This window comes from Oncorhynchus mykiss, chromosome 6 (genome assembly GCF_013265735.2).
Source record: "Oncorhynchus mykiss isolate Arlee chromosome 6, USDA_OmykA_1.1, whole genome shotgun sequence".
Classification (NCBI taxonomy): Eukaryota; Metazoa; Chordata; class Actinopteri; order Salmoniformes; family Salmonidae; genus Oncorhynchus; species Oncorhynchus mykiss.
In genome coordinates, this window is record NC_048570.1 from 31,684,743 (window position 1) to 31,711,088 (window position 26,346).

The following is a 26,346-nucleotide window of genomic DNA, read 5'->3' on the forward strand; positions in this document are numbered from 1 at the left end:
GCTCTCTTGCATGCACTGAATAAATATAATTCAATACCAGAAAACACACCCACTGGGTGGCCAATCAACTTGATCAGTTAAATATTTTATTCTGTTAATTTATCTAAAGCAGTCCCTTTAATTTGTACCTGTTTAATTTCAATTTGATTGGCACAACATAATAACCTATGGAGAATGCTTTCAGAATGGAGATCAATGAAAGATAGCCATTCAAATGTATGGATATTTATCTCCTTTTCAGAAACCATGCTTAGTTTTGAAAACACTGATATTTCACAATGTATGTTTAGGGAAGTTTTCACCAGCCCTGAGATACTTCAGTCAATACTAGTGGCTAATATTTAACATGACAGAAATAGTAGGAAACAGAGAAAGTTGGTGCATATAATTAAAACATTTGAGAGTGCCCAAAGGTTAAATTTGGTGTGACTGTCATTGTGCAATGCTTTACATCGTCATCACATGCTCTAGGTTGCAGTACCCATTTGGTTACGTCTCCAAGTTTAATCACTGCAAGGTAAAAGGCTATACAATAAAAAAAAAGAATGCACAAGGGCACAGCATTTTATTCTTCACTGTGGGAAAGGGGTGGAAATGCTTGTCATGTTGATATGCTTTTTGCATATTAAACATTCTAGTTTTGAATACTGAGAATGTGTCATGCGTGATTTAGTTATTTCCCGCTATTCGTTGATTACAGTAGCGCATCCCCGTATCTAATTGATCACCTTAATAAACGAAACATTTTTTGCATACTCAAACGACCTACTATTTAGGGCGCAAGTATGGGTATTTGGACATGACCAGTATGTTTTTCCACTTGGAACAGACAGGTTCACTTGACCTTATTCATGGTTTTCTGGTGTGGGAATTAAGTCAAGGTCAGAATAAGGAATATCTTTTGACTCTATTTCTGTGATCTCCACCCCAAACGAATACCTGGCTGGCACATGCGTTTCCCCATGCTTAAGTTCAATGTCAGTATACAGTGGGGAGAAAAGTGCATTTTAGTGCGAGTGACTCAGGTCTGAATTCCCCCTACAATCAAGGAAGGTTGGAATGAAGTGTTGGGGAGTTGACAATTTACATTTTCCAGTAGCTAAACTATCCTAGTAGCCTACTTAAAATAGACAATTGTGCAGATATGGGTGTAGTACTCACCTAAATAAAGTACAAGCATGCATGAGTCAACTAACTATTGCATAAAACAAGGAGACACTGGCAGCCATTTCAGAATTTGACATTCAACATGGCTGTCAAGTAGTAACCAACAACACACACAGCTAAATGTAGGTCCTAAATGAACAAGCAAAACGATTCAAACGGAATATTCTGGAAATAAGGTAAAAACCTGTTCCATTAGCAAAAACCTATTGGGTATTCTTTACTGGTGTATAAACCGTCAACTAACTAGCAGTTAGCAAGCGACTAACGTTGCTAATTAAACAAACTTACCATGGGGATAATAGAGCAAAGTCGAACTGCATGTCCAAAACAAAGAACCGTTTACTTTTGGCTAATAGAGTTAAACTTTAGAGCTAGCCTAGGCTGAGTTTGAGAAGACAGAGATACTTAGGGAAATTAGTAATTAACGGCTTTCATCACTAGCGTGTGCTGGGCTTCATTACGCATGTTACAATAATAATAAACAAAACTTTAACAGGCAAAATGCTCACATTAAAACATATTGATTACATGACGTCAGTCTTTGAATATCGTTATTATATTTGCTTATTTCTTGAATCGAGACGTTCTACTTCCTGATCATTTACGTGGCATGAGGATCGACAAATTACAGTAATGTGAATAAATGACGTGTTTCTATTGGTGTTCAGATGAACGGCAGAGGCGGGCGTACCTTTCGGACCTTCCTCTCCTCTGTGCGCAGTACTGTGAGGGAGGGGAGAAAGGATGAGGTTTTCGCGGCCTGTAGAGTTGGTTTCAGAAATGTAACGTAGTTATCGCTTCGACGGATGTTTTACACGGACCTAAAGTCAATTTGAAGCTGCTGGCGCTCTAAACGGTTTGCATATTGGATAAATATACATGCTAATGTGCTCTTTACAAGTGTTTACTAACTAACTAGCTAGCTAACGTACATAGGGAGGGTAGCTACCAGAAATTGTGGGTGTGAGAGCCATTATAGGTTGCTAGTTAACTTGGTCAGTAGACTAACCATTTGTTAAAGCGTGACTGGACAATATCCTCGTCTCTTTACTCATCCATACTCGATAATAAAAATAACGTCAAGATTTAGCCTAGATGAGTCTTATGGAATGATCCAGATAAACAGCATTAACAGGCCTCCCACGTGAGTGTTCTCTTCTCGGCGGGCCAGTTTGAAAGTGGAGTGTTACCTGGCGCGTGGTCTATAGAGAGAAATTAGTAATGGCATCTTTTTCTAGGCAATAGCTCCGCCTTGGTTCGTTGGACAAAGCCTATGGGAAAATGAATGGAGTTTTTGTACGGTTTTTTGATAAACGCCCAAAATAAGGTCTGTGGCAAACGAAGGCTTAGGAGATATTTTACGTTTTGTTCTATGAGATCATAATCAACTAACAATTTATATATATTTTTGTAAACATTTTTGTGAATTTTGAAGAAGCACTTATGTAATCAGAAAAAGCACAAATGTTTCATCATTCATAAAGGTCATGTTAACTGAATTATATTATATCATAGAACAAACCGTATACGATCTAAGCCTGTAACGTCAGACCTTATTTTGGGCGTTTATCCCAAAACTCGGTTCTTTCCCCATTCATTTTCCCCATAGGAATGGCAGAACGAACTCGTTTCTGTTTTTTAGGACTACAAGCTGGCAAGCTCTAAACAGGACAGGAGCAGAGAGAGTGGGGGCTTGTTTGTGTGATAGACTGTGATCGCAATACCACCTCTTTGCCTCTAGAAAAGGCACTCAAATCCAGTCATGAATTGACAGGGGTTGCCAACCACCACAGGACTTATTTCCAAGTTTGAACAGGCATACTTTTCAACCGGACGTATTCCCTCTGATCAAATCAAACTTTATTTGTCACATGCACTGAGTACAAGTGTAGACCTTAACGTGAAATGCTTACTTACAAAGCCCTTAACCAACAGTGCAGTTCAAGAAGAGTTAAGTAAATATTTACCAAAAAACTAAAGTAAAAAAGTAATTCAATAACAATAACGAGGCTATATACAGGGGGTACCGGTACCAAGTTAGTGTGCGGGGGTACAGGTTAGTTGAGGTAATTTGTACATGTAGGTAGGGGTGAAGTGACTATGCATAGATAATAAACAGCGAGTAGTAGCAGCAGTGTACAAAACATATGGTGGGGGGGTTTCAATGTAATAGTCTGGTGGCCATTTGATTAATGATGAAGTATCTGTACTTCAGATGAGGTATCAGATATCTAGAGGCTTTTCCTCCGGTGGTATTTGTTCTAGGAAATCCCATTGTAATGGAATTACGCTGACACTCAGATTAACTTTAAGATGTATAGTATACCAAACACAAACCATTGATTTCAAAGGACTACTTTTACTGTGTTCAAAGTAGTTATTGTGCATAGGGTTGTATGGTTCTTTGAAATCAATGTTTTTTTGTTTGTCATACATTTAAAAGTGAAAAAAATTATCCTCGTAATTCCGTTACTGTGGAATTGCCCGTTGATCTTTATGAAAGCTCATTATATTCCAGGCTGTGGTTATTTCACACATTCATAATATCCTTGACACTATGCATACATTTGACCAGTTGAGCTGACTGCTGCTGTGATTCTGTAGGTGCATGAAGCTCTTGAAAAGCCACACTGGACTGAGAGGAAGTCAGAAAGAAGACCAGGAAGTAGCTTTTAACGAGTGGCGATGGCCTATTCTAACTACAGCACCCTGAACAGGGCTCAGCTCACCTTTGAGTATCTGCACACCAACTCGTAAGTACCGTCTGTGGTAAATATATACAGTGGGGCAAAAAAGTATTTAGTCAGCCACCAATTGTGCAAGTTCTCCCACTTAAAAAGATGAGAGGCCTATAATTTTCATCATAGGTACACTTCAACTATGACAGACAAAATGAGGGGAAAAAATCCAGAAAATCACATTGTAGGATTTTTTAATGAATTTATTTGCAAATTATGGTGGAAAATAAGTATTTGGTTACCTACAAACAAGCAAGAGTTCTGGCTCTCACAGATCTGTAACTTCTTCTTTAAGAGGCTCCTCTGTCCTCCACCTGTATTAATGGCACCTGTTTGAACTTGTTATCAGTATAAAAGACACCTGTCCACAAACTCAAACAGTCACACTCCAAACTCCACTATGGCCAAGACCAAAGAGCTGTCAAAGGACACCAGAAACAAAATTGTAGACCTGCATCAGGCTGGGAAGACTGAATCTGCAATAGGTAAGCAGCTTGATTTGAAGAAATCAACTGTGGGAGCAATTATTAGGAAATGGAAGACATACAAGACCACTGATAATCTCCATCGATCTGGGACTCCACGCAAGATCTCACCCCGTGGGGTCAAAATGATCACAAGAACGGTAAGCAAAAATCCCAGAACCACACGGGAGGACCTAGTGAATGACCTGCAGAGAGCTGGGACCAAAGTAACAAAGCCTACCATCAGTAACACACTACGCCGCCAGGGACTCAAATCCTGCAGTGCCAGACGTGTCCCCCTGCTTAAGCCAGTACATGTCCAGGCCCGTCTGAAGTTTGCTGGATGATCCAGAAGAAGATTGGGAGAATGTCATATGGTCAGATGAAACCAAAATATAACTTTTTGGTAAAAACTCAACTCGTTGTGTTTGGAGGACAAAGAATGCTAAGTTGCATCCAAAGAACACCATACCTACTGTGAAGCATGGGGGTGGAAACATGCTTTGGGGCTGTATTTCTGCAAAGGGACCAGGACGACTGATCCGTGTAAAGGAAAGAATGAATGGGGCCATGTATCGTGAGATTTTGAGTGAAAACCTCCTTCCATCAGCAAGGGCATTGTAGATGAAATGTGGCTGGATCTTTCAGCATGACAATGATCCCAAACACACCACCCGGGCAACGAAGGAGTGGCTTCGTAAGAAGCATTTCAAGGTCCTGGAGTGGCCTAGCCAGTCTCCAGATCTCAACCCCATAGAAAATCTTTGGAGGGAGTTGAAAGTCCGTGTTGCCCAGCAACAGCCCCAAAACATCACTGCTCTAGAGGAGATCTGCATGGAGGAATGGGCCAAAATACCAGCAACAGTGTGTGAAAACCTCTTACAGAAAGACTTACAGAAAACGTTTGACCTCTGTCATTGCCAACAAAGGGTATATAAGAACGTATTGAGATAAACTTTTGTTATTGACCAAATACTTATTTTCCACCATAATTTGCAAATAAATTCATTAAAAATCCTACAATGTGATTTTCTGGATTTTTTTACACGCCTCTCTCATCTTTTTAAGTGGGAGAACTTGCACAATTGGTGGCTGACTAAATACTTTGTGTATGTATATATATATATATATATATATCTCTATCTCTCACAGCTACACACATCACATGGGGGTCACAAATTACAAAAGACACATGAAAGTATTACTCAAGTTTTTCCAATGTGGACATTGTAAAGAGGAGAGGAATGTTATTGTGGCTAAGTTAGAGTGATTTACAGACTGGCCACACTATAGAGCAGGACATTGCATTCCTTGGACGCTGACAGTCAACAACATGAGGGACTAAAATTGTGCCTTTTAAAAAATCTCACAAGATGGTTGAATAGACTACATAAAAAGGAACGGTTATGCTAAAATGCCTTTTTACTGCAAAATATATTGCTGCATTGTACGGTTGAAAGACCTTCATGAGCAAAACGCGGTGTAGTAAAAATTTGAAAATGGCTGCTAATGATGCCCACATAACCAAGTCATTGATGGATCCAGATGATACATGACAGCTGTCCAAGGTGTCTGAACTTTTGCTATCTCCCTGAAAACACTATATAAACAACTACTGTTTGAAGCGCGAAGGGCTCAGAGAAGGCCAGTGGCATAAGTCGTTTATGGATAGGAGCAATGCACTTTGGCATAAGGCCAAGAGGAGAGAGACTAACACCATCAAATAGCACACCATAAATAGCTGATGCAACTTGTAGATCAATGCTCTCCCCTTAAGACGTAACAATATTTCACCTGGGTGCTTCAACACATAAAGCCCTGTTTACATAAAATGGGCATTAATTAATATTGGATATGAGTCTAAGCACAGCCCGACTATGTAGGACTCATGAAATCACCAGAGACCAACTGCGTGATGCTTGATGATGATGCAGCCAACGTGAGAATTGTAACACCTTTGCGCACACACACATACTGTACTTCTTCATGCGGAGTGCTGTTGAACTCTGGCCACACGTAAATAACGCCACGTTTATGGGTTGCCAGAGCAAGGAATACTATCCCCACACGGGCATTTTTATGTCTCACGTTTGGAGAGGATAGAGATCATAATGGGTATAACAAGGTATTCTAAAAATAAGGTTAAAACTATTAGCTTCCTAAGCCTCTTATACCTGATGCCTGAGGTTAATACTTAATGCAAGCCACCCTCTCCTGTGGTATTTCCTTTCAAACAACAAACGGAAAGGATAATGTGTTGCCTTTACTGAGATGAATGAATGGAACAGCTAAAGAGGAAAAGGGATACAAACTGCATTCAAACCTGGATCGACCATGTTGGCCCACAGTGCCAAAGCCTTGGCATTCTTTCTGGGAGCTAGCATGCATGTTCAGGTCTCAAGCAAGGTTACTTAGTTCACCAGAACATCTCTGCTACACATTGCCTGGTGACACATACTGAATTATTTCGCTGCTCTATGTTCGCTATATACTTCAGTCTGACACTGCCATCATTGCCATCAAAATGGGGGGTGTTGTACTAAACAAAGTCATCGGCGATTGGATCATTTCAAACCAGTCAGAGTATCAAAGTCAATGACACGTTTTCAAAATGCCGCCTTACCCCTGGCTCTGGCCTAACCCATACATTTTCAAATAAATTCATAAAAAATCCTACAATGTGATTTTCTGGATTTTTTTTTCTCATTTTGTCTGTCATAGTTGAAGTGTACCTATGATGAAAATGACAGGCATCTCTCCTCTTTTTAAGTGGGAGAACTTGCACAATTGGTGGCTGACTAAATACTTTTTTTGCCCCACTGTATTCAACTAGCTAGGGCTGGTTGACTCCAGTATCACATGGTGTCCCACCTAAAATCTACACCAGGTTCCATTCTGCCCCATTACCCCAGCTGTCAACTTTCACCAATGGGTCGGCCACACCCCACAACTCCCATTGTTACCCAACCCTGGCCTGTTGATTGCACAGGGCCCAACCCCCACCCACATTGAACGCACTGATGTTTACACTGACTTGAAATTGTGCTCGCTGGCACACACACTCCTTACCTCAGCAAAGTGTTTTAGAAATGTAACTTGTTTTAAGGACCAGAACTGTAGGTTGATTGGTTGGATGTTTGTTTCCAGAACGACACATGAGTTCCTGTTTGGAGCTCTGGCTGAGCTGGTGGACAACTCCAGGTACCAACAATGCACTTCTCTCTGTTCTTACTCACAATTCTTTGTTCTTCTATCTCTACCCATCCAAAATGTTTGTATCTATGTGGGACATCGTGCATAAGTGTTAGTAAATCACAATTGCAGCCAAACTATACTGAACTGATTCAGGATTAAACCAGTGGGAAATGTATTTGTTAGTATTCTCTGTATTCTGAAATAAAAGGTAAAATCATTCTAATTGGAACCGCATCTAACCACACTGGTTTATCTGCCTTCTGATTGGTCTGTCACCTGCCAATCATCTCCTACAGGGATGCAAATGCCACCCGGATTGACATCTACACAGGTACACACACACACATACATATTGCTTCACATACACCAGTACATAGATTTGTGTCTATGTGGAAACATTTACATTGCTCACCTCTCACCCCTCTGACACTACTATACAGATCACGCTGCCTATCAATAATCTAGAATACTTACAGTGCCAATGGTTACCGGACTACTGATTTATAATTATAAGCTACACCCAGAATTTGACTAGTTATGTTTTTAGAAAGGTTAGTTTCAGCTATTGAAAAAGCCATCTATTTCAGTAGTAGTTTTGTATGTTATGCTTTCTTTTCCCCTCTTGTATCTAACCTGTGTGTGGCTTTCTATCTCATCCACCTCCTGTTGTAACAATTGTCTAACCTCTCTTCCCCTCGTGGCCAAAAGAGAAGAGACCAGATTTGCGTGGAGGCTACATGCTATGTTTCTTAGACGACGGCACAGGAATGGACCCCAGTGAGTTCCATTCAAATGAAATAACTAAAGTAGACAGTAATTAAGTTGATCCACAAGTCTATAAATGAGCTATAAGAAATTCCATATATGATGGTTATATTTCCCTCCTATCTCTCAGATGAGGCGACCCATGTGATCCAATTTGGGAAGTCCACTAAGCGTACACCAGATTCTACTCACATCGGCCAGTATGGAAATGGTCTCAAATCGTAAGACTCTTTAATCCCCTCACACATAATATATAGCCCTTTGCAGACACTTTCATTCATACATTTAGTTCATACATTTATAGTGGTTGTATGTGGTCCTCGCCGTAATCGAACATGCAACCTTAGGGTTGCTAGCGCCACGCTCTCACCAAGTGAGCTGCATCGTTTGTGTGTGTGTTTCTCTCTAGGGGCTCCATGCGTATTGGGAAAGACTTTGTTCTGTTCACTAAGAAGGACAACACTCTGTCCTGCCTGTTCCTGTCTAGAACGTTCCACGAGGAGGAGGGGCTTGACGAGGTAAGAGATCAGGGGTCAGCTGCAGCAGGCACTCTCCCATCCAGCAGACACAAATCAAATCCAATTTTATTTGTCACATACACATGGTAAGCAGATGTTAATGCGAGTGTAGCGAAATGCTTGTGCTTCTAGTTCCGACAATGCAGTAATAACAAGTAATCTAACTAACAATTCCAAAACTACTGTCTTGTACACAGTGTAAGGGGATAAAGAATATGTACATAAGGATATATGAATGAGTGATGGTACAGAGCAGCATAGGCAAGATACAGTAGATGGTATCGAGTACGGTATGTACAAATGAGATGAGTATGTAAACAAAGTGGCATAGTTTAAAGTGGCTAGTGATACATGTATTACATAAGGATACAGTCGATGATATAGAGTACAGTATATACGTATGCATATGAGATGAATAATGTAGGGTAAGTAACATTATATAAGGTAGCATTGTTTAAAGTGGCTAGTGATATATTTACATCATTTCCCATCAATTCCCATTATTAAAGTGGCTGGAGTTGAGTCAGTGTCAGTGTGTTGGCAGCAGCCACTCAGTGTTAGTGGTGGCTGTTTAACAGTCTGATGGCCTTGAGATAGAAGCTGTTTTTCAGTCTCTCGGTCCCAGCTTTGATGCACCTGTACTGACCTCGCCTTCTGGATGATAGCGGGGTGAACAGGCAGTGGCTCGGGTGGTTGATGTCCTTGATGATCTTTATGGCCTTCCTGTGACATCGGGTGGTGTAGGTGTCCTGGAGGGCAGGTAGTTTGCCCCCGGTGATGCGTTGTGCAGACCTCACTACCCTCTGGAGAGCCTTACGGTTGAGGGCGGTGCAGTTGCCATACCAGGCGGTGATACAGCCCGCCAGGATGCTCTCGATTGTGCATCTGTAGAAGTTTGTGAGTGCTTTTGGTGACAAGCCGAATTTCTTCAGCCTCCTGAGGTTGAAGAGGCGCTGCTGCGCCTTCTTCACAATGCTGTCTGTGTGAGTGGACCAATTCAGTTTGTCTGTGATGTGTATGCCGAGGAACTTAAAACTTGCTACCCTCTCCACTACTGTTCCATCGATGTGGATAGGGGGGTGTTCCCTCTGCTTTTTCCTGAAGTCCACAATCATCTCCTTAGTTTTGTTGACGTTGAGTGTGAGGTTATTTTCCTGACACCACACTCCGAGGGCCCTCACCTCCTCCCTGTAGGCCGTCTCGTCGTTGTTGGTAATCAAGCCTACCACTGTTGTGTCGTCCGCAAACTTGATGATTGAGTTGGAGGCGTGCGTGGCCACGCAGTCGTGGGTGAACAGGGAGTACAGGAGAGGGCTCAGAACGCACCCTTGTGGGGCCCCAGTGTTGAGGATCAGCGGGGAGGAGATGTTGTTGCCTACCCTCACCACCTGGGGGCGGTCCGTCCGGAAGTCCAGTACCCAGTTGCACAGGGCGGGGTCGAGACCCAGGGTCTCGAGCTTGATGACGAGCTTGGAGGGTACTATGGTGTTGAATGCCGAGCTGTAGTCGATGAACAGCATTCTCACATAGGTATTCCTCTTGTCCAGATGGGTTAGGGCAGTGTGCAGTGTGGTTGAGATTGCATCGTCTGTGGACCTATTTGGGCGGTAAGCAAATTGGAGTGGGTCTAGGGTGTCAGGTAGGGTGGAGGTGATATGGTCCTTGACTAGTCTCTCAAAGCACTTCATGATGACGGATGTGAGTGCTACGGGGCGGTAGTCGTTTAGCTCAGTTACCTTAGCTTTCTTGGGAACAGGAACAATGGTGGCCCTCTTGAAGCATGTGGGAACAGCAGACTGGTATAGTGATTGATTGAATATGTCCGTAAACACACCGGCCAGCTGGTCTGCGCATGCTCTGAGGGCGCGGCTGGGGATGCCGTCTGGGCCTGCAGCCTTGCGAGGGTTAACACGTTTAAATGTCTTACTCACCTCGGCTGCAGTGAAGGAGAGACCGCATGTTTTCGTTGCAGGCCGTGTCAGTGGCACTGTATTGTCCTCAAAGCGGGCAAAAAAGTGATTTAGTCTGCCTGGGAGCAAGACATCCTGGTCTGTGACTGGGCTGGATTTCTTCCTGTAGTCCGTGATTGACTGTAGACCCTGCCACATGCCTCTTGTGTCTGAGCCGTTGAATTGAGATTCTACTTTGTCTCTGTACTGGCGCTTAGCTTGTTTGATAGCCTTGCGGAGGGAATAGCTGCATTGTTTGTATTCGGTCATGTTACCAGACAACTTGCCCTGATTAAAAGCAGTGGTTCGCGCTTTCAGTTTCACACGAATGCTGCCATCAATCCACGGTTTCTGGTTAGGGAATGTTTTAATAGTTGCTATGGGAACGACATCTTCAACGCACGTTCTAATGAACTCGCACACCGAATCAGCGTATTCGTCAATGTTGTTATCTGACGCAATACGAAACATCTCCCAGTCCACGTGATGGAAGCAGTCTTGGAGTGTGGAGTCAGCTTGGTCGGACCAGCGTTGGACAGACCTCAGCGTGGGAGCCTCTTGTTTTAGTTTCTGTCTGTAGGCAGGGATCAACAAAATGGAGTCGTGGTCAGCTTTTCCGAAAGGGGGGCGGGGCAGGGCCTTATATGCGTTGCGGAAGTTAGAGTAACAATGATCCAAGGTCTTTCCATCCCTGGTTGCGCAATCGATATGCTGATAAAATTTAGAGAGTCTTGTTTTCAGATTAGCCTTGTTAAAATCCCCAGCTACAATGAATGCAGCCTCCGGATAAATCGTTTCCAGTTTGCAGAGAGTTAAATAAAGTTCGTTCAGAGCCATCGATGTGTCTGCTTGGGGGGGGATATATACGGCTGTGATTATAATCGAAGAGAATTCTCTTGGTAGATAATGCGGTCTACATTTGATTGTGAGGAATTCTAAATCAGGTGAACAGAAGGATTTGAGTTCCTGTATGTTTCTTTCATCACACCATGTCACGTTGGCCATGAGGCATACCCCCCCGCCCCTCTTCTTACCAGAAAGATGTTTGTTTCTGTCAGCGCGATGCGTGGAGAAACCCGTTGGCTGCACCGCTTCGGATAGAGTCTCTCCAGTGAGCCATGTTTCAGTGAAGCAAAGGACGTTACAGTCTCTGATGTCCCTCTGGAATGCTACCCTTGCTCGGATTTCATCAACCTTGTTGTCAAGAGACTGGACATTGGCAAGAAGAATGCTAGGGAGTGGTGCACGGTGTGCCCGTCTCCGGAGTCTGACCAGAAGACCGCCTCGTTTCCCTCTCTTTCGGAGTCGTTTTTTTGGGTCGCTGCATAGGATCCACTCCGTTGTCCTGTTTGTAAGGCAGAACACAGGATCCGCGTCGCGAAAAACATATTCTTGGTCGTACTGATGGTGAGTTGACGCTGATCTTATATTCAGTAGTTCTTCTCGACTGTATGTAATGAAACCTAAGATGACCTGGGGTACTAATGTAAGAAATAACACGTAAAAAAACTAAAAACTGCATAGTTTCCTAGGAACGCGAAGCGAGGCGGCCATCTCTGTCGGCGCCAGAAGTCAATGATGATATGTCCGGTTGCTTAAAACATTGTTTTATTTTGTGGCTGTCGTGTTATACTCTGATTTACTGAAAGAGCCTTTATTGACTATGTCTACCTATTTGAAACAACACATAACATCACCTCTTGAGAAGTGTGTCAGTATGTATTTTAAGGTTGTCTGTTTGTCTCCTCTTGTCAGGTGATCGTACCCCTGCCCACCTGGGACCTACTGACCAGACAGCCAATCACAGGCGACCCTGAGAAGTTCGCCATAGAGACGGAGCTCATCTACAAATACTCTCCTTTTAATAACGAACAGCAGCTGATGGAACAGTTTAACAAGATGGAGGGCAGCAGCGGTGAGACGTGTGTGTGTGTGTGTGTGTGGTGTGTGTGTGTAGAGAGGTGATAATCTATAATCTGAACTGTGTGTGTAGGTACTCTGGTGATCATCTATAACCTGAAGTTGATGGACACCAGAGAACCAGAGCTGGATGTAGAGACAGACCACCAGGATATCCTGATGGCTGGGACTCCTTCAGAGGGAGTGTAAGTATGGGGTCTGTGTGTGGGTAAGGACGTTTAAAAACAAAAAAAAACATATATATATATATATATATATATATAATCTGTGTCGTGTGACTTGAAGACTACCTAGGACTGTGTGTTTATGTTGATGATATCACTTCCCCTCATACAGGAAGCCAGAACGTCGGTCGTTCCGAGCATACGCAGCTGTCCTCTACATCGACCCCAGGATGAGGATCTTCATACAGGGACACAAAGTCAGGACCAAGAGACTGTCCTGCTGCCTCTACAAACCCAGGTTTATATATATATATATATACACACATACACATACACACACACACTACTGCATCCAGAGACTCTCCTGTCTAGAGACATCACTGAGACTAAAATACTAAGTCCTGTTTGTGTCCATTCAGCTAAGTCTGTGTCTGTCTCTCAGGGTATATAAATACACATCGACTCGATTCAAAACCCGTGCTGAGCAGGAAGTAAAAAAGGCTGATCACCTCGCTAAGATAGGTGAGTTGCCCACACACACACAGATCACCTGGCCAAGATGGATAAGACACACACACACGCACAGAACCAGTTCTACCTTTAGAACCCGCTCCCCTCTCTGTGTGTATGTTCCAGCGGAGGAGAAGGCTCGTGAGGCGGAGAGCAAAAGTCTGTCTCTGGAGGCCAAACTGGGAGACGACCTGTCCAAAGAGTCACGGGTAAGAACCAACACACACGGCAAGATTAGCAATATATTGACCCAATGGCCTGATTCCTCTCCTCCCTTATTCAAATCCTCTTCTCTCTGCTCCAGATCATGTTGCGTAAGGCTCAGGAGGGGGCCATGATGCTTCGACGGGAGGCGGAAGTGAAAAAGATGATTCAGGAGTCCAAACAGAAGTCAGTCAAAATAAAAATGTTAACTTTACAAACAAACGAAAGTCAAACCAAACAATAAAACATTAACACTGCTCCCTCTCCTTCCCCCAGAGCATTGAAGGAGCCTAAGGAACTGAGTTTTATCTTCGGGGTGAGCATTGAGCAGAGAGACCTGGATGGGATGTTTGTGTATAACTGCTCTCGCCTCATTAAGATGTACGAGAAGACTGGACCTCAGCTGGAGGGAGGAATGTGAGTAACACACATACACTCCCTTCGATTGTCCTCTTATTGGCTAGTCAGTGACCAGTGAGACGACCAGAAATGCTTTCTAATGAAGTGTGTGTGTGCAGGGCGTGTGGAGGTGTTGTGGGGGTAGTAGATGTTCCATACCTGGTTCTGGAGCCCACTCACAACAAGCAGGACTTTGCGGACGCTAAAGAATACAGACACCTTCTGAGAGCCATGGGAGAACACCTAGCCCAGTACTGGAAGGACAGCAACATAGGTAACACACACAACGTCTATATAACCATGATAGTGGAATTTAACCCTTATTTTACCAGGTCAGTTGACTGAGAACACTTTCTCATTTACAGCAACGACCTGGAGAATCGTTACAGGGGGGAGGAGGGGGTAGCTAACGAGAGAGAGCACAAACAGACACAGAGAGCATTGGTTCCTGAGTTCTGCGAAAAGATAGAATTACAGTTGGATAAATGTAGATTAACTTGAATTGTTTCACAAGGATTTATACACGACACTAACCTCAACATCAAAACCTTCATTCCAAATCACAATTCCATACCTAAAACCTTGATTTTGGACAAATTTACCCGAATGGACTATTGCTACCAAGGATTATCAAGAACAAAACTTCTAACAAACCAAAACCTGCAGAAGAAACACAGCGGAACATGGAAATATCATCCAACACAAAACTGAGTGAGTAATGTTCAATCAAAAATGAAAAGACAATCATCTCTAGGTAATTTTGTTTTTTAAAGCTTATTATAAACTGAGTGGTTCCAGCCCTGAATGCTGATTGGCCAACTGCCGTGGTATATCAGACCGTATACCACGGGCATGACACCTTTATTTTTCCTGCTCTAATTATGTTGGTAACCAGTTTATAATAGCAATAAGGCACCTCGGGTTTGTGTCTGCGATGCGCCGTGCCTAAGAACAGCCCGTAGCTGTGGTATATTGTCCATATACCACACCCCCCCCCGTGCCTTATTGCTTAATTATAAACTGGGTAATTTGAACCCTGAATGCTGATTGGCTGACAGACCATAAACCACGGGTATGACAAATCACATGTTTTTCTTGCTCTAATTACGTTGGTAACCAGGCACTCCACTTTGCGTCATGCTTAAGAACAGCCCTTAGCCGTGGTATATTGGCCAGATACCACACCCCTTCGGGCTTTATTGTTTAAATAAATAAGGCTACTAAGCTACCAAGCTGCTAGGAAAGAAACTGACTAAAATTAGCACTGAAGTGTGAAGTAAGGTGTGAAAACTCTTGAGCCTAACAATGACAGGAGAGTTTCACAGCCTCCCTCCCCACCCAAATGCAGAGGCCTTTGAAGCCCTTTCGATCTGTTGCAGAGGTAACTAAAATACAGAACCCCCTGGATTCATCTCTATTTTTAACTGTGATGCAGCCAGAACACTTCAATTGTAAATGACCTCAATAAGAAACAATATTGTTGATTTGATCACATCAGAAGATACCCTCAGAATCCACAAAATACAACAGCCACAGGACAACTTTGTTTGGAGGTCGTAAAGGATAATTTGCCGAAACTGAAAATATATAGCCAGCTAACAACCTCCTTTTCCACGTGGAAAAGATGGTGGACAGAGACATGCTAGATTTTCTACAAGGAATCTATCTCCCGAAAAAAGCTTCTCCCACGTAGGTGTGATACCTACTCCCGTTGCCTGCTGCACTGCTGCTTGGATTCCACCTGGTGATCTGTTCACCGTCCGCCCTGGCCTGTCTCCTCCTGTCTGGTACAGATACCTCTGCCTCTCTTCCGAGCTTTCGTTCGCCTCCAGCACACACACACTGTTGGGGCAAGAGTATTTTTTTAGACCAGAGGAAAGAGTGTCTCCTACTCGCCCTCCAACACCACTGCCAGTAGCATCTGGTCTCCCATCCAGGGACTGACCAGGACCAACCCTGCTTAGCTTTACAAGCAAGCCAGCAGTGGTATGCAGGGTGGTATATGACCCCAAACACCCAGAAAAGGCTACTCTCCTCTATGTTATCCTTACAAATAATCCTGATGGTGTTCAGTCTGGTGTTTTCTGTAATGACCTTAGTGATCACTGTTGTACAACCTGTGTTCATAATGGCTGCTCAGTGAAACGACCTGTCCTGATTTGTCAGACGCTTGCTAAAAAACGTTAATGAGCAAGATTTCCTTCATGACCTGTCCTCTATAAATTGGTGTAGAATCAACTTAATACCCTCTGACGAAGTCTCTTGGACCTTCCCTTTTTGATATTTTCAGTGGTATCGTTAACAAATACGTACTCATAAAGAAAATAAGAATTTAAAACCGGTTCGGCCCCTGATTCGACCGTGATGTGGCAGAGTTACTCCAGCTCAAGAATTACATTTGGCAAATCGCTCGGCACGCGCAAACTCATGCTGACTGGCTCTCGTTCAGGCAAATTAGAAATAAGTGCACTCCGGCTATCCGGAAGGCCAAAGTTAGTTATTTTAAGGGGCATTTCTCTCTCTGTGGGTCTAAGCCCAAGAAGTTCTGGAAAACAGTTAAAGGTCTGGAGAATAAACCCTCCTCCTCACAGCTGCCCATGTCCTTTAAAGTTGATGATGTGGTTGTTACTGACAAGGAGCACATGGCTGAGCCCTTTAATCACCACATTATTAAGTTAGGATTCCTATTTGACTCTTACATGCCTCCTTGCCCATTCAAGATTTCCTCATCTCCCACCCCTTCTAATGTGACTATCCCCGATGCTCCTCCCTCTTTCTCCCCTGCCCTGCTACAAAATTTCTCCCTTCAGGCAGTCACTGAGTCCGAGGTGCTAAAGGAGCTCCTTAAATTTGACCCCTAAAAAACAGCTGGTTTGCCTGAACGAGAGCCAGATGGTTTAGAGTAGACCCTTTTTTAAGGTTGCTGCCCCTATCTTTGCCAAGCCTATCTCTGACCTTTTTAACCTGTCTCTCCTCCGGGGGAGGTTCCCATTGCTTGGAAGGTAGCCACGGTGCGTCCTTTATTTAAAGGTGGAGATCAAGCTGATCCTAACTGTTATAGGCCCATTTCTATTTTGCCCTGCTTATCAAAAGTGTTTTGCAAAACTTGTCAATAATCAACTGACTGGCTTTGTTGATGTCTACAGTATTCTCTCGGGTATGCAATCTGGTTTCTGCTCAGGTTATGGATGTGTCACTGCAACCTTAAAGGTCCTAAATGATGTCACAATTTCCCTTGATTCTAAGCAATGTTGTGCTGCTATTTTTATTGACTTGGCTAAAGCTTTTGATACGGTAGACCATTCAATTTTTGTGGGCCAGCTAAGGATTATTGGTGTCTCGGAGGGCTCTTTGGCCTGGTTTGCTAACTACCTCTCTCAAAGAGTACAGTGTATAAAGTCAGAACATCTGCTGTCTCAGCCACTGCCTGTCACCAAGGGAGTTTTCCAAGGCTCAATCCTAGGCCCCACATTCTGATCAATTTACATCAACAACATAGCTCAAGTAGTAGGAAGCTCTCATCTATTTATATGCAGATGATACACTCTTATACTCAGCTGGCCCGTCCCCAGATTTTGTGTTAAACAGTCTAAAACAAAGCTTTCTTAATGTCCAACAAGCTTTCTCTGCCCTTTACCTTTTGTTTTGGAGGTGTTCAGAACAAGGTTATGTGGACTGGTAAGAAGAATGCCCCTCTCCCCACCGGTGTGATTACTACCTCCTGAGGGTTTAGAGCTTGAGGTATTCACCTCATACAAGTACTTGGGAGTATGACTAGACGGTACACTGCCCTTCTCTCAGCACATATCAAAGCTGCAGGCTAAGGTTGTATCTAGGCTTGGCTTCATCTATTGTAATTGCTCGTCTTTCACCCCAGCTGCCAAACTAACCCTGATTCAGATGACCGTCCTACCCATGCTAGATTATGTAGATGTAATTTATAGATCGGCAGGTAAGGGTGCTCTCGAGCGGCTAGATGTTCTTTACCATTCGGCCATCAGTTTTGCCACCAATGCTCCTTATAGCACACATCACTGCACTCTGTAAACTGGTCATCTCTGTATACACGTCGCTTATTTATAAAAACCCTCTTAGGCCTCACTCCCCCTCATCCTCCATATACAACACCTGTTCTGCCAGGCACATTCTGTTAAAGGTCCCCCAAAGCACACATATCCCTGGGTCGCTCCTCTTTTCAGTTTGCTGCAGCTAGCGACTGGAAGGAGCTGCAAAAAACACTTAACTGGACCTTTTTATCTCCATCTCTTCATTCAAAGACTCAATCATGGACACTCTTACTGGCAGTTGTGGCTGCTTCGCGTGATGTATTGTTGTCTCTACCATCTTGTCCTTTGTGCTGTAGTCTGTGCCCAATAATGTTTGTATCATGTTTTATGCTGCTGCCGCCATGTTTTGCTCCCATGCTGTTGTTGTTGTCTTAGGTCTCTCTTTATGTGGTGTTATGGTGTCTCTTGTCGTGATGTGTTTTTTGTCCTATATTTTCATTATTTTATTTTATTCCCGTCCCAGCAGGAGGCCTTTTGGTAGGCCGTCATTGTAAATAAGATTTTGTTCTTAACTGACTTACCTAGTTAAATAAAAAATAAATAAATATAGCTTCAGGGTTACATTAAATTAGTAATTCTAGCGTTAAAGTTGACACTCTCCACTTTTTTACACTATACAACTAACATTGTAAGCTAAAGCATTGAAAGAATATCAAAAACTTCTTAAAGGAATACAGTTAATTCCCTACCCAAGTGTACGCTACAATATACCCCTTGCCCTGTCTACCACGTTCCGCCCCCTCGCCCTGTCTACCATGTCCCGCCCCCTCGCCCTGTCTACCATGTCCCGCCCCCTTGCCCTGTCTACCATGTCCCGCCCCCTCGCCCTGTCTACCATGTCCCGCCCCCTTGCCCTGTCTACCATGTCCCGCCCCCTCGCCCTGTCTACCATGTCCCGCCCCCTCGCCCTGTCTACCATGTCCCGCCCCCTTGCCCTGTCTACCATGTCCCGCCCCCTCGCCCTGTCTACCATGTCCCGCCCCCTTGCCCTGTCTACCATGTCCCGCCCCCTCGCCCTGTCTACCATGTCCCGCCCCCTCGCCCTGTCTACCATGTCCCGCCCCCTTGCCCTGTCTACCATGTCCCGCCCCCTTGCCCTGTCTACCATGTCCCGCCCCCTCGCCCTGTCTACCATGTCCCGCCCCCTCGCCCTGTCTACCATGTCCCGCCCCCTCGCCCTGTCTACCATGTCCCGCCCTGTCTACCATGCCCCGCCCCCTCGCCCTGTCTACCGTGCCTCGCCCTGTCTGCCATGCCCCGCCCCCTCTCCCTGTCTGCCATGCCCGCCCCCTCGCCCTGTCTGCCATGCCCCTCGCTCTGTCTACCATGCCCCTCGCCCTCGCTCTGTCTACCATGCCCCTCCCCCTTGCCCTCGCTCTGTCTAGGGTGCAACATGAGGGGGACAACAATGAAAGCAGGCAGGTTGTTTATGTTTAGTAGGCTAAATATACATATCAACAGTAGCAAAATAATGTAACTATTAAATCTGTGTATAGCTCTAGTTAGACACACTACTGTTTAATGTGCATAGTTATACGTGGTTGTATAGTTACTGCAACAGCCTTAGTCCATATGTCTAGCATGTTTCTGCTTTTTCCACTTTTAGCTCAGAAGGGCATAGTGAAGTTCTGGGATGAGTTTGGGTACCTGTCGGCCAGCTGGTCCTCACTCCCCTCGGCTGAGCAGAGATACAAGAGACGCCGCGCCATGGAGATACCCCTCACCATACAGTGTGGTGAGTTGTACACATACAGAGACACTTTAAAGTGTGTCAAGTCACACACACACATAAATAAATAAATAAATAAATAGACAAGCTCAGAGTTGTCTTTCTCTTCCCCTCTCTCTGTAGATAAATGTCTGAAGTGGAGGACTCTGCCATTCCAGATGGATGCGGTGGATAAACGTTACCCGGACAGCTGGGTGTGTCTGATGAACCCTGACAGCACTCAGGACAGGTAAACACACACACACACACACCTGCAGGAACACCACATACAGTATATCTCAAATGTTGTGTGTGTTGTAGGTGTGATGCAGCGGAGCAGAAACAGAACCTTCCATGTGGACTTCTGAAGAAGGACAGACAGACAGCGGAGGACAAACAGAAAGAACTGACAGAGAAGATCAGACAGCAGCAGGAGAAACTAGAGGCTCTGCAGAAAACCAGCACCATCAAATCAGCAGCAGATGTGAAGAAGTTGCCTCTGGATGTCAGCATGAGACCCATGAATGACAGTTCTTCCCAGGTACACGCACACACAGTCACAAATACTCCCCATCTACAGGTAAACACACACTACATGTATACAGACATACTTACCCTCTACTAGTTTTACACAATAACACATACTGTCTCCTGATATCTGAATATAATGTTTCATGTTCTCTCTGTCTCCTAGGCAACCAGGTCTTCAGAGCGTGTTTCACGCCCTCGCTCCCCCCCTCTCCCCGCCCTCCTGAAGAACGCCCCCAGCCAGCCGCCAGCCCCCAACCGCAAACTCACCAATTCCCCTCGACCGACCACCCGGCCTGCTGCCCCAGCCTCCAGAGTCGACCAATCTAGAGCCAGAGCTGCAGCGAAGCAATCACCCCCTCCAGCTAAGCCCGCCCCCAAAGCCCCAGCCAAAATCCCCACCAAACCCACCCCTCCAAGCCGCAGCTCACGGGTGAGTATGTTTGTGTGTTGTCCTTTATCAAATATATTACGGTTATGTTAAAAGGATAGTGTGAGACTTTGGCAATTAAGCCATGTATCTACTTACCCAGAGTCTGATGAGGTAGACTTCGTCATTGCACTATTGAAAACAGGTTTTTAGATATGTTTGCAAATGTTAGCATTTGCTCACAAAACTACCTCTAACTTCCTTCATACTGGATGCAGAGACATAAAAATGGTATCCATGAGTTAATTGCCAAATACCAAAATAATTTTATGGTCCAGTATCAGTAATATCTATGGTGTTTCTACAGATTCAAGCCAAATCGTCTCCTGCCAAAGCAACCACACCTGCTAGCAGCCAGCGCAAGAGAGTGATGGAGGAGGAGAGTGAGGAGGAGGAAGAAGAAGAAGAGGAGGAGGACAGCGAGGAGGAGAAGGAGCCTCAGCCCAAGAAATCCAAGATGGCAGCTGCAGTGGGGAATCGTGGGAAAACTGTTGAGAAAGCTCCACTCAAGCGGGGAAAAGTGACAGAGGTACACTCTCTCACACATACATTTTCACTGCTCAGACTATCAATCTGTCAATCTATAGAATATATGTATACAATGTATCAGACAGACACAGGAAAGCACTGCATGTGTAAGAGGAGAGGGAACGGAAAGATAAAGGGGAAGGGATGTTTGGAAGAAGAGGACATATGGATGTTTCCTGAAGATGAGTGAGGACAGAGAGGTGATGTTAGGTACGGAGAGGGGGAAAGCTCTTTTGGAGGAAGAACAAAGAGTCTGACACATGGAGCAGACCAGTTTACCCATAGGTCAGAGGTTGACCCATAGTTCAGAGGTCATGTGATGTCATCGACCCCACAGGTCCCCACCCCCCCACTCAGCACCAAACCCCCGCCGCCTGAGAAGAGGAGTGCTACCATACCAACACGGCTGCCCCCTGCAACACCACCACCAGCCAAACCCATCCCCGCCCCGCCTAAGCCCTCGGGTGGGGCTAGAGCCAAGGTACCCACCAGCCACGGCGCAAGAGGCTACACCTTCTCCACTCATAATGTTATCTGTCCTATCCCTCTCTCCTAACTCTAATCATAATAGAATAGATCCTCCCCTTCTCTCATAATTTTACTCTGAATGGAATGGGTCCTGTCTGTCTCCTAACTCTACTCTTAAGGGTGTTTTCGCATATAGTCCTCTTTAAAATAACTGATCTCAGTCTTCGTTAAAGTGAACTTTGGGGTTAAGATAAACAAAAAAAACTCTTATCTTGCCTTTGAATAAGGACTCGACTCTTTTGCCACTTCACTTATTTTTCCTCTCTACATTCACATTGCTATGATTAGAAAGGAACCAAGATCTTTTTCCAACATTCACTCAATTTTTACGAAGTGCAGGACAAGCCATTCCATCAGAATGTGTTATATTACAGCTAGATATATCTATTTAAATTTTGGAAGCTAATAGATTGCATTTAGTTAAGAGACGTCATTGTAATCTGAAGATATTATTAACATTGATGTATTATTGGTAACAGAATAAATGGCAGAAGAATAACTGCAGATTAAATAATGCTAATGTAGGCTACTGTCCCTTTAAGAGCTAGAATTGATTTTGCGCCCAGCTTTCGAAGCTCTCGACCTATAGATCACATATTGCAAGCCAAATAATCTGAACTAATATTTGAGTTTGTGTGCATCCATGGCAATCTAATCAATATCCAAAAAGTGCATGTTTTTTCAATGTACCTGCACATCTCTCTGTTGTGGCACCAATGTGAGGGTTTATGGCAGGGGAAACTGTGTTGCAGTAGTCTAGTGTGAGGTGTGGGAATACTGACAAGCAAACCTGGGAACCTTTTGTGTTGGGTCCTATCTGTCTCTTAACTATTCTATATATAGTTGCTTATATTCTGCTCTCCTGCTCTCTTTTCTCAATAACACACCACTCTTGTATTTCTTCACACACACTTACTACTAGACTATTTGATCTGTGTGTTTTCTGTGTGTAATGTTTTTAGGTGACAGGCAGCGCAGAGGACGAGCACCCAGAGAATGAACCGAAGAATGCTCAGAAAGGTGATTTTTTATTACGTTCTTGATGATAGTTGATTTGCTGAGAAGATTTCTTATTAGCAATGACATAGACAGAACAAAGCTTCACAATTCCTCTTGTGTTGTCTCCTGTAGATAAGGGTATGTTGGTGGAGGTACGTGTGAATAAGGAATGGTTCACAGGCAAAGTGGTTGCTGTGGAAACCAGCAAGCAGAGCGTTCGCTGGAAGGTGAAGTTTGACTACGTCCCCAGATCCACCCCCAAGGACCGATGGTAGGCTCACCAACTCACCGTCTTTGTGCTTTGTTGTCTTACGTTTATGTGTGTGTTGGGCTGGGAATTGCTAGGGACCTCACAATACGATATTATCACAATACTTAGGTGCCGATACAATATGTATTGTGATTTAATACTGCTATTTTATTACATTGCGAACTATGTCTGCTGCAGAGAGACAAGAGGGGGCATGAGAAAACAAGTTTTGATCAGTCAAGCAAATAAGTGCTGAAAACCTGTTGGCTCACTATTTTTTTTAAAGATAGAGAATAAGTTATAGCTATTCTATTTATTTAAATCGGTACTTGGAGTACAATATCAGTATAGTATTGTCTAAAAAAAGAATATTGCAATATGGAACTGTATAGATTTCACCCCCCACCACTATGCTGTACCAGTGGCCAATGATGTGCCAGTTTCTATTTAATTTCCAAATGTTTTGATAAGTTAGTGTTCTGAGGAGTTTTTGGGTGCTGTTATTTTGGTGGTTAAGGGCAGTGAGGAGGTGAGGTTGTCTGTATAATTTATGGTTGTTGTTATTAGGGTTTTCAAAGGCAGTGAGGAGGTGAGGTTGATGCGACCCCCCTCTCCCCTCTCCCAGACCCCTGACACACAGCAAGGGGAGGGGACTGAAAAGGGGCCCGCCCCCATGGAACCTGACACCACCCAACCAGGAACCAGTCGAGAGGTGACTGACAATCTGGTCAACATGATGAGGTAACCATGACTACCCGATACTCTGTCTGTTGGTTTTTGGCCTCCCAATTGCCTTTTTTTCAGAGGGAGAATGGAATGTGGATGTCACAACTCTAATTTTGTGTGTGTTCTCTTTAGGACGCTGCTGCGTTATTTCTTCCCTCCTGATTTCCGGATCCCGAAGGACGATGTCAACAGCATGACCGCAGAAGAGCTAGTGGCCTTCCCTATGGTGAGACTGACCTTTAACTCCTGACCTCTAACTTTAACCCATGTCTTCTAGAGACCTGCCCTGGAGTCTGCTGCAGTCATATCATTGTAAATCATACCATAGCAAAATTGTATGTATGTGTGTATATACACTACCGTTCAAAAGTTTGTGGTCACTTAGAAATTTATTTTTTCTCTTTTTTAAATGCAAAAAATTATCAACAAGAATAGACATGAGTTTCAGAAGAAAGTTCTTTGTTTCTGGCCATTTTGAGCCTGTAATTGAACCCACAAATGCTGATGTTCCAGATACTCAACTAGTCTACAGAAGGGCATTTTTATTGCTTCTTTAATCAGAACAACAGTTTTCAGCTGTGCTAACATAATTGCAAAAGGGTTTTCTAATGCTCAATTAGCCTTTTAAAATGATAAACTTGGATTAGCTAACACAACGTGCCATTGGAACACGGGAGTGATGGTTGCTGATAATGGGCCATAAACAACCTGCCGTTTCCAGCTACAATAGGCATTTACAACATTAACAATGTCTACACTGCATTTCTAATCAATTTTATGTTATTTTAATGGACTGTCTTTTTGCATTTAAAAACAAAAACAAAAAAACATTTGTGACCCCAAACTTTTGAACGGTAGTGTATATATCAATCTGATCTATATCTATGCATGTGTCTGCAGAAGGAGTATTTCCAGCAGTATGAGCTGGGTCTCCAGTCTCTGTGTAACTCGTACCAGAGCAGAGCTGACGCCAGAGCCAAAGCTGTGGAGGAGAAGAGTACCAGCGCTGAGACCAAACTCAGGGAGGCAGACGAGAAGCTACAGAAACTACGAACCAACATCGTACAACTGCTGCAGAAAGTACAGGAGGTAAGACGCACCAACATCGAAGCTTAGCTACGTAGAAGATGCGATTCCCCATATGCACTCACACACAGACAAACTGAAAAGGAATGTCGCTCCTTTCCTCCTGCAGGACATTGACATAAACACCGATGACGAACTGGATGCCTACATAGAAGACCTGCTGACCAAGGGGGACTAGTGAGGAGACATGCTCTCGGAACCCTGTCTTGCTCTCAGAACCTTGGTCCGTCTGTACGTCCCAAAGTACTGTAGCTCTGTAGCTCCTCTACAGACGCCCTTTACCCATAACCCTCCCTCCTGCCCGCCCCGCTCTGCAGATGGAGGAGAGGCAGCTGCTGCCTGACCTACTGCTGTTGCCGTTTGGTCCCCAAGTTTGTTTTTATAAAACTGCAGTATGGTTTTCTGTTTGTCTGTTCTTGTTTATTTAACATTAGCATGCTCTGGTTTTGGATGGTCCATTCTGAGATTAGCACGTAACGGACATCTCTTTTTAGTCCTTTTATATCAACAATCTATTATGTTATTTACAAGCTCTGTTAAGCTACTGTAGGTTACACCAACCAGTCCTGATTGACTGCAGAACTGAACTCTTCTCAATCTGTAGGTGAGGATCAGATTCTGCTCTTGTTGCTATGTTCTGATCATGTGCCGTGTACACGCATACATACGCACGCCAGTCCAAGTACGGCACCAAGCGTCTCCGATCAAAGTTCCTGTGATGTAGATGACAGGCGATTCTGTGATTTCAGAAGAGGGTCTGATGGTAACCTAAACTATGGAACAGTTAAGATTCATATGTATTCTCCATATTGATCTGTGATCAGGTGGAGAGAAATTACATGAATCATAAACCCATAATAGCGTCCTGACCCATAACCCCTTTACCACCAGTCACAGTCCGATGCAAATCCAGTCCCGTTGAGTGCCAGATTTGATGTTAGTTGCCATCAGATGGTCAAGCCTTTTCTACCCTGTGTTAAAGCGTTATGTTTAACCCAGTGTTGAAAAAACGAATCAGTGTTGCCTAGCTGCTTTCAACCACCTCTCCCCAGCCTCTCTCTCCCCTCTAGCCTCTCTCCCCTCTAGCCTCTCTCCCCTCTAGCCTCTCTCTCCCCTCTAGCCTCTCTCTCCCCTCTAGCCTCTCTCTCCCCTCTAGCCTCTCTCTCCCCTCTAGCCTCTCTCTCCCCTCTAGCCTCTCTCTCCCCTCTAGCCTCTCTCTCCCCTCTAGCCTCTCTCTCCCCTCTAGCCTCTCTCTCCCCTCTAGCCTCTCTCTCCCCTCTAGCCTCTCTCCCCTCTAGCCTCTCTCCATCCCCTCTAGCCTCTCTCAATCCCCTCTAGCCTCTCTCTCCCCTCTAGCCTCTCTCTCCCCTCTAGCCTCTCTCTCCCCTCTAGCCTCTCTCTCCCCTCTAGCCTCTCTCTCCCCTCTAGCCTCTCTCTCCCCTCTAGCCTCTCTCTCCCCTCTAGCCTCTCTCTCCCCTCTAGCCTCTCTCTCCCCTCTAGCCT

The 26,346-nt window shown here is 44.3% G+C and overlaps 1 protein-coding gene across 3 annotated transcripts; it reads left to right on the plus strand.

Moving 5' to 3' along the window:
- The first annotated feature begins 1,194 nt into the window (after positions 1-1,194).
- LOC110525752 (ATPase MORC2A) lies at positions 1,195-25,688 on the plus strand. Of its 3 annotated transcripts, none has more exons than XM_021606161.2 (27): positions 1,195-1,343; positions 3,772-3,920; positions 7,517-7,570; positions 7,861-7,895; positions 8,273-8,341; positions 8,460-8,550; positions 8,739-8,847; positions 12,552-12,711; positions 12,790-12,901; positions 13,053-13,178; positions 13,323-13,402; positions 13,517-13,599; positions 13,695-13,780; positions 13,871-14,011; positions 14,113-14,267; positions 19,667-19,795; positions 19,913-20,018; positions 20,090-20,309; positions 20,463-20,729; positions 21,034-21,255; positions 21,592-21,735; positions 22,745-22,802; positions 22,914-23,052; positions 23,599-23,772; positions 23,890-23,983; positions 24,658-24,846; positions 24,953-25,688. In XM_021606161.2, the coding sequence occupies exons 2-27, from the start codon at positions 3,853-3,855 to the stop codon at positions 25,019-25,021; spliced, it is 3,180 nt and encodes a 1,059-aa protein (XP_021461836.2). In that variant the 5' UTR covers positions 1,195-1,343; positions 3,772-3,852; the 3' UTR covers positions 25,022-25,688. The 3 variants fall into 3 exon arrangements, with proteins under 3 accessions (XP_021461836.2, XP_021461837.2, XP_036835780.1); XM_021606162.2 differs by lacking the exon at positions 1,195-1,343 and adding an exon at positions 1,840-2,023; XM_036979885.1 differs by lacking the exon at positions 1,195-1,343 and adding an exon at positions 2,162-2,311.
- Positions 25,689-26,346: the final 658 nt, after the last annotated feature.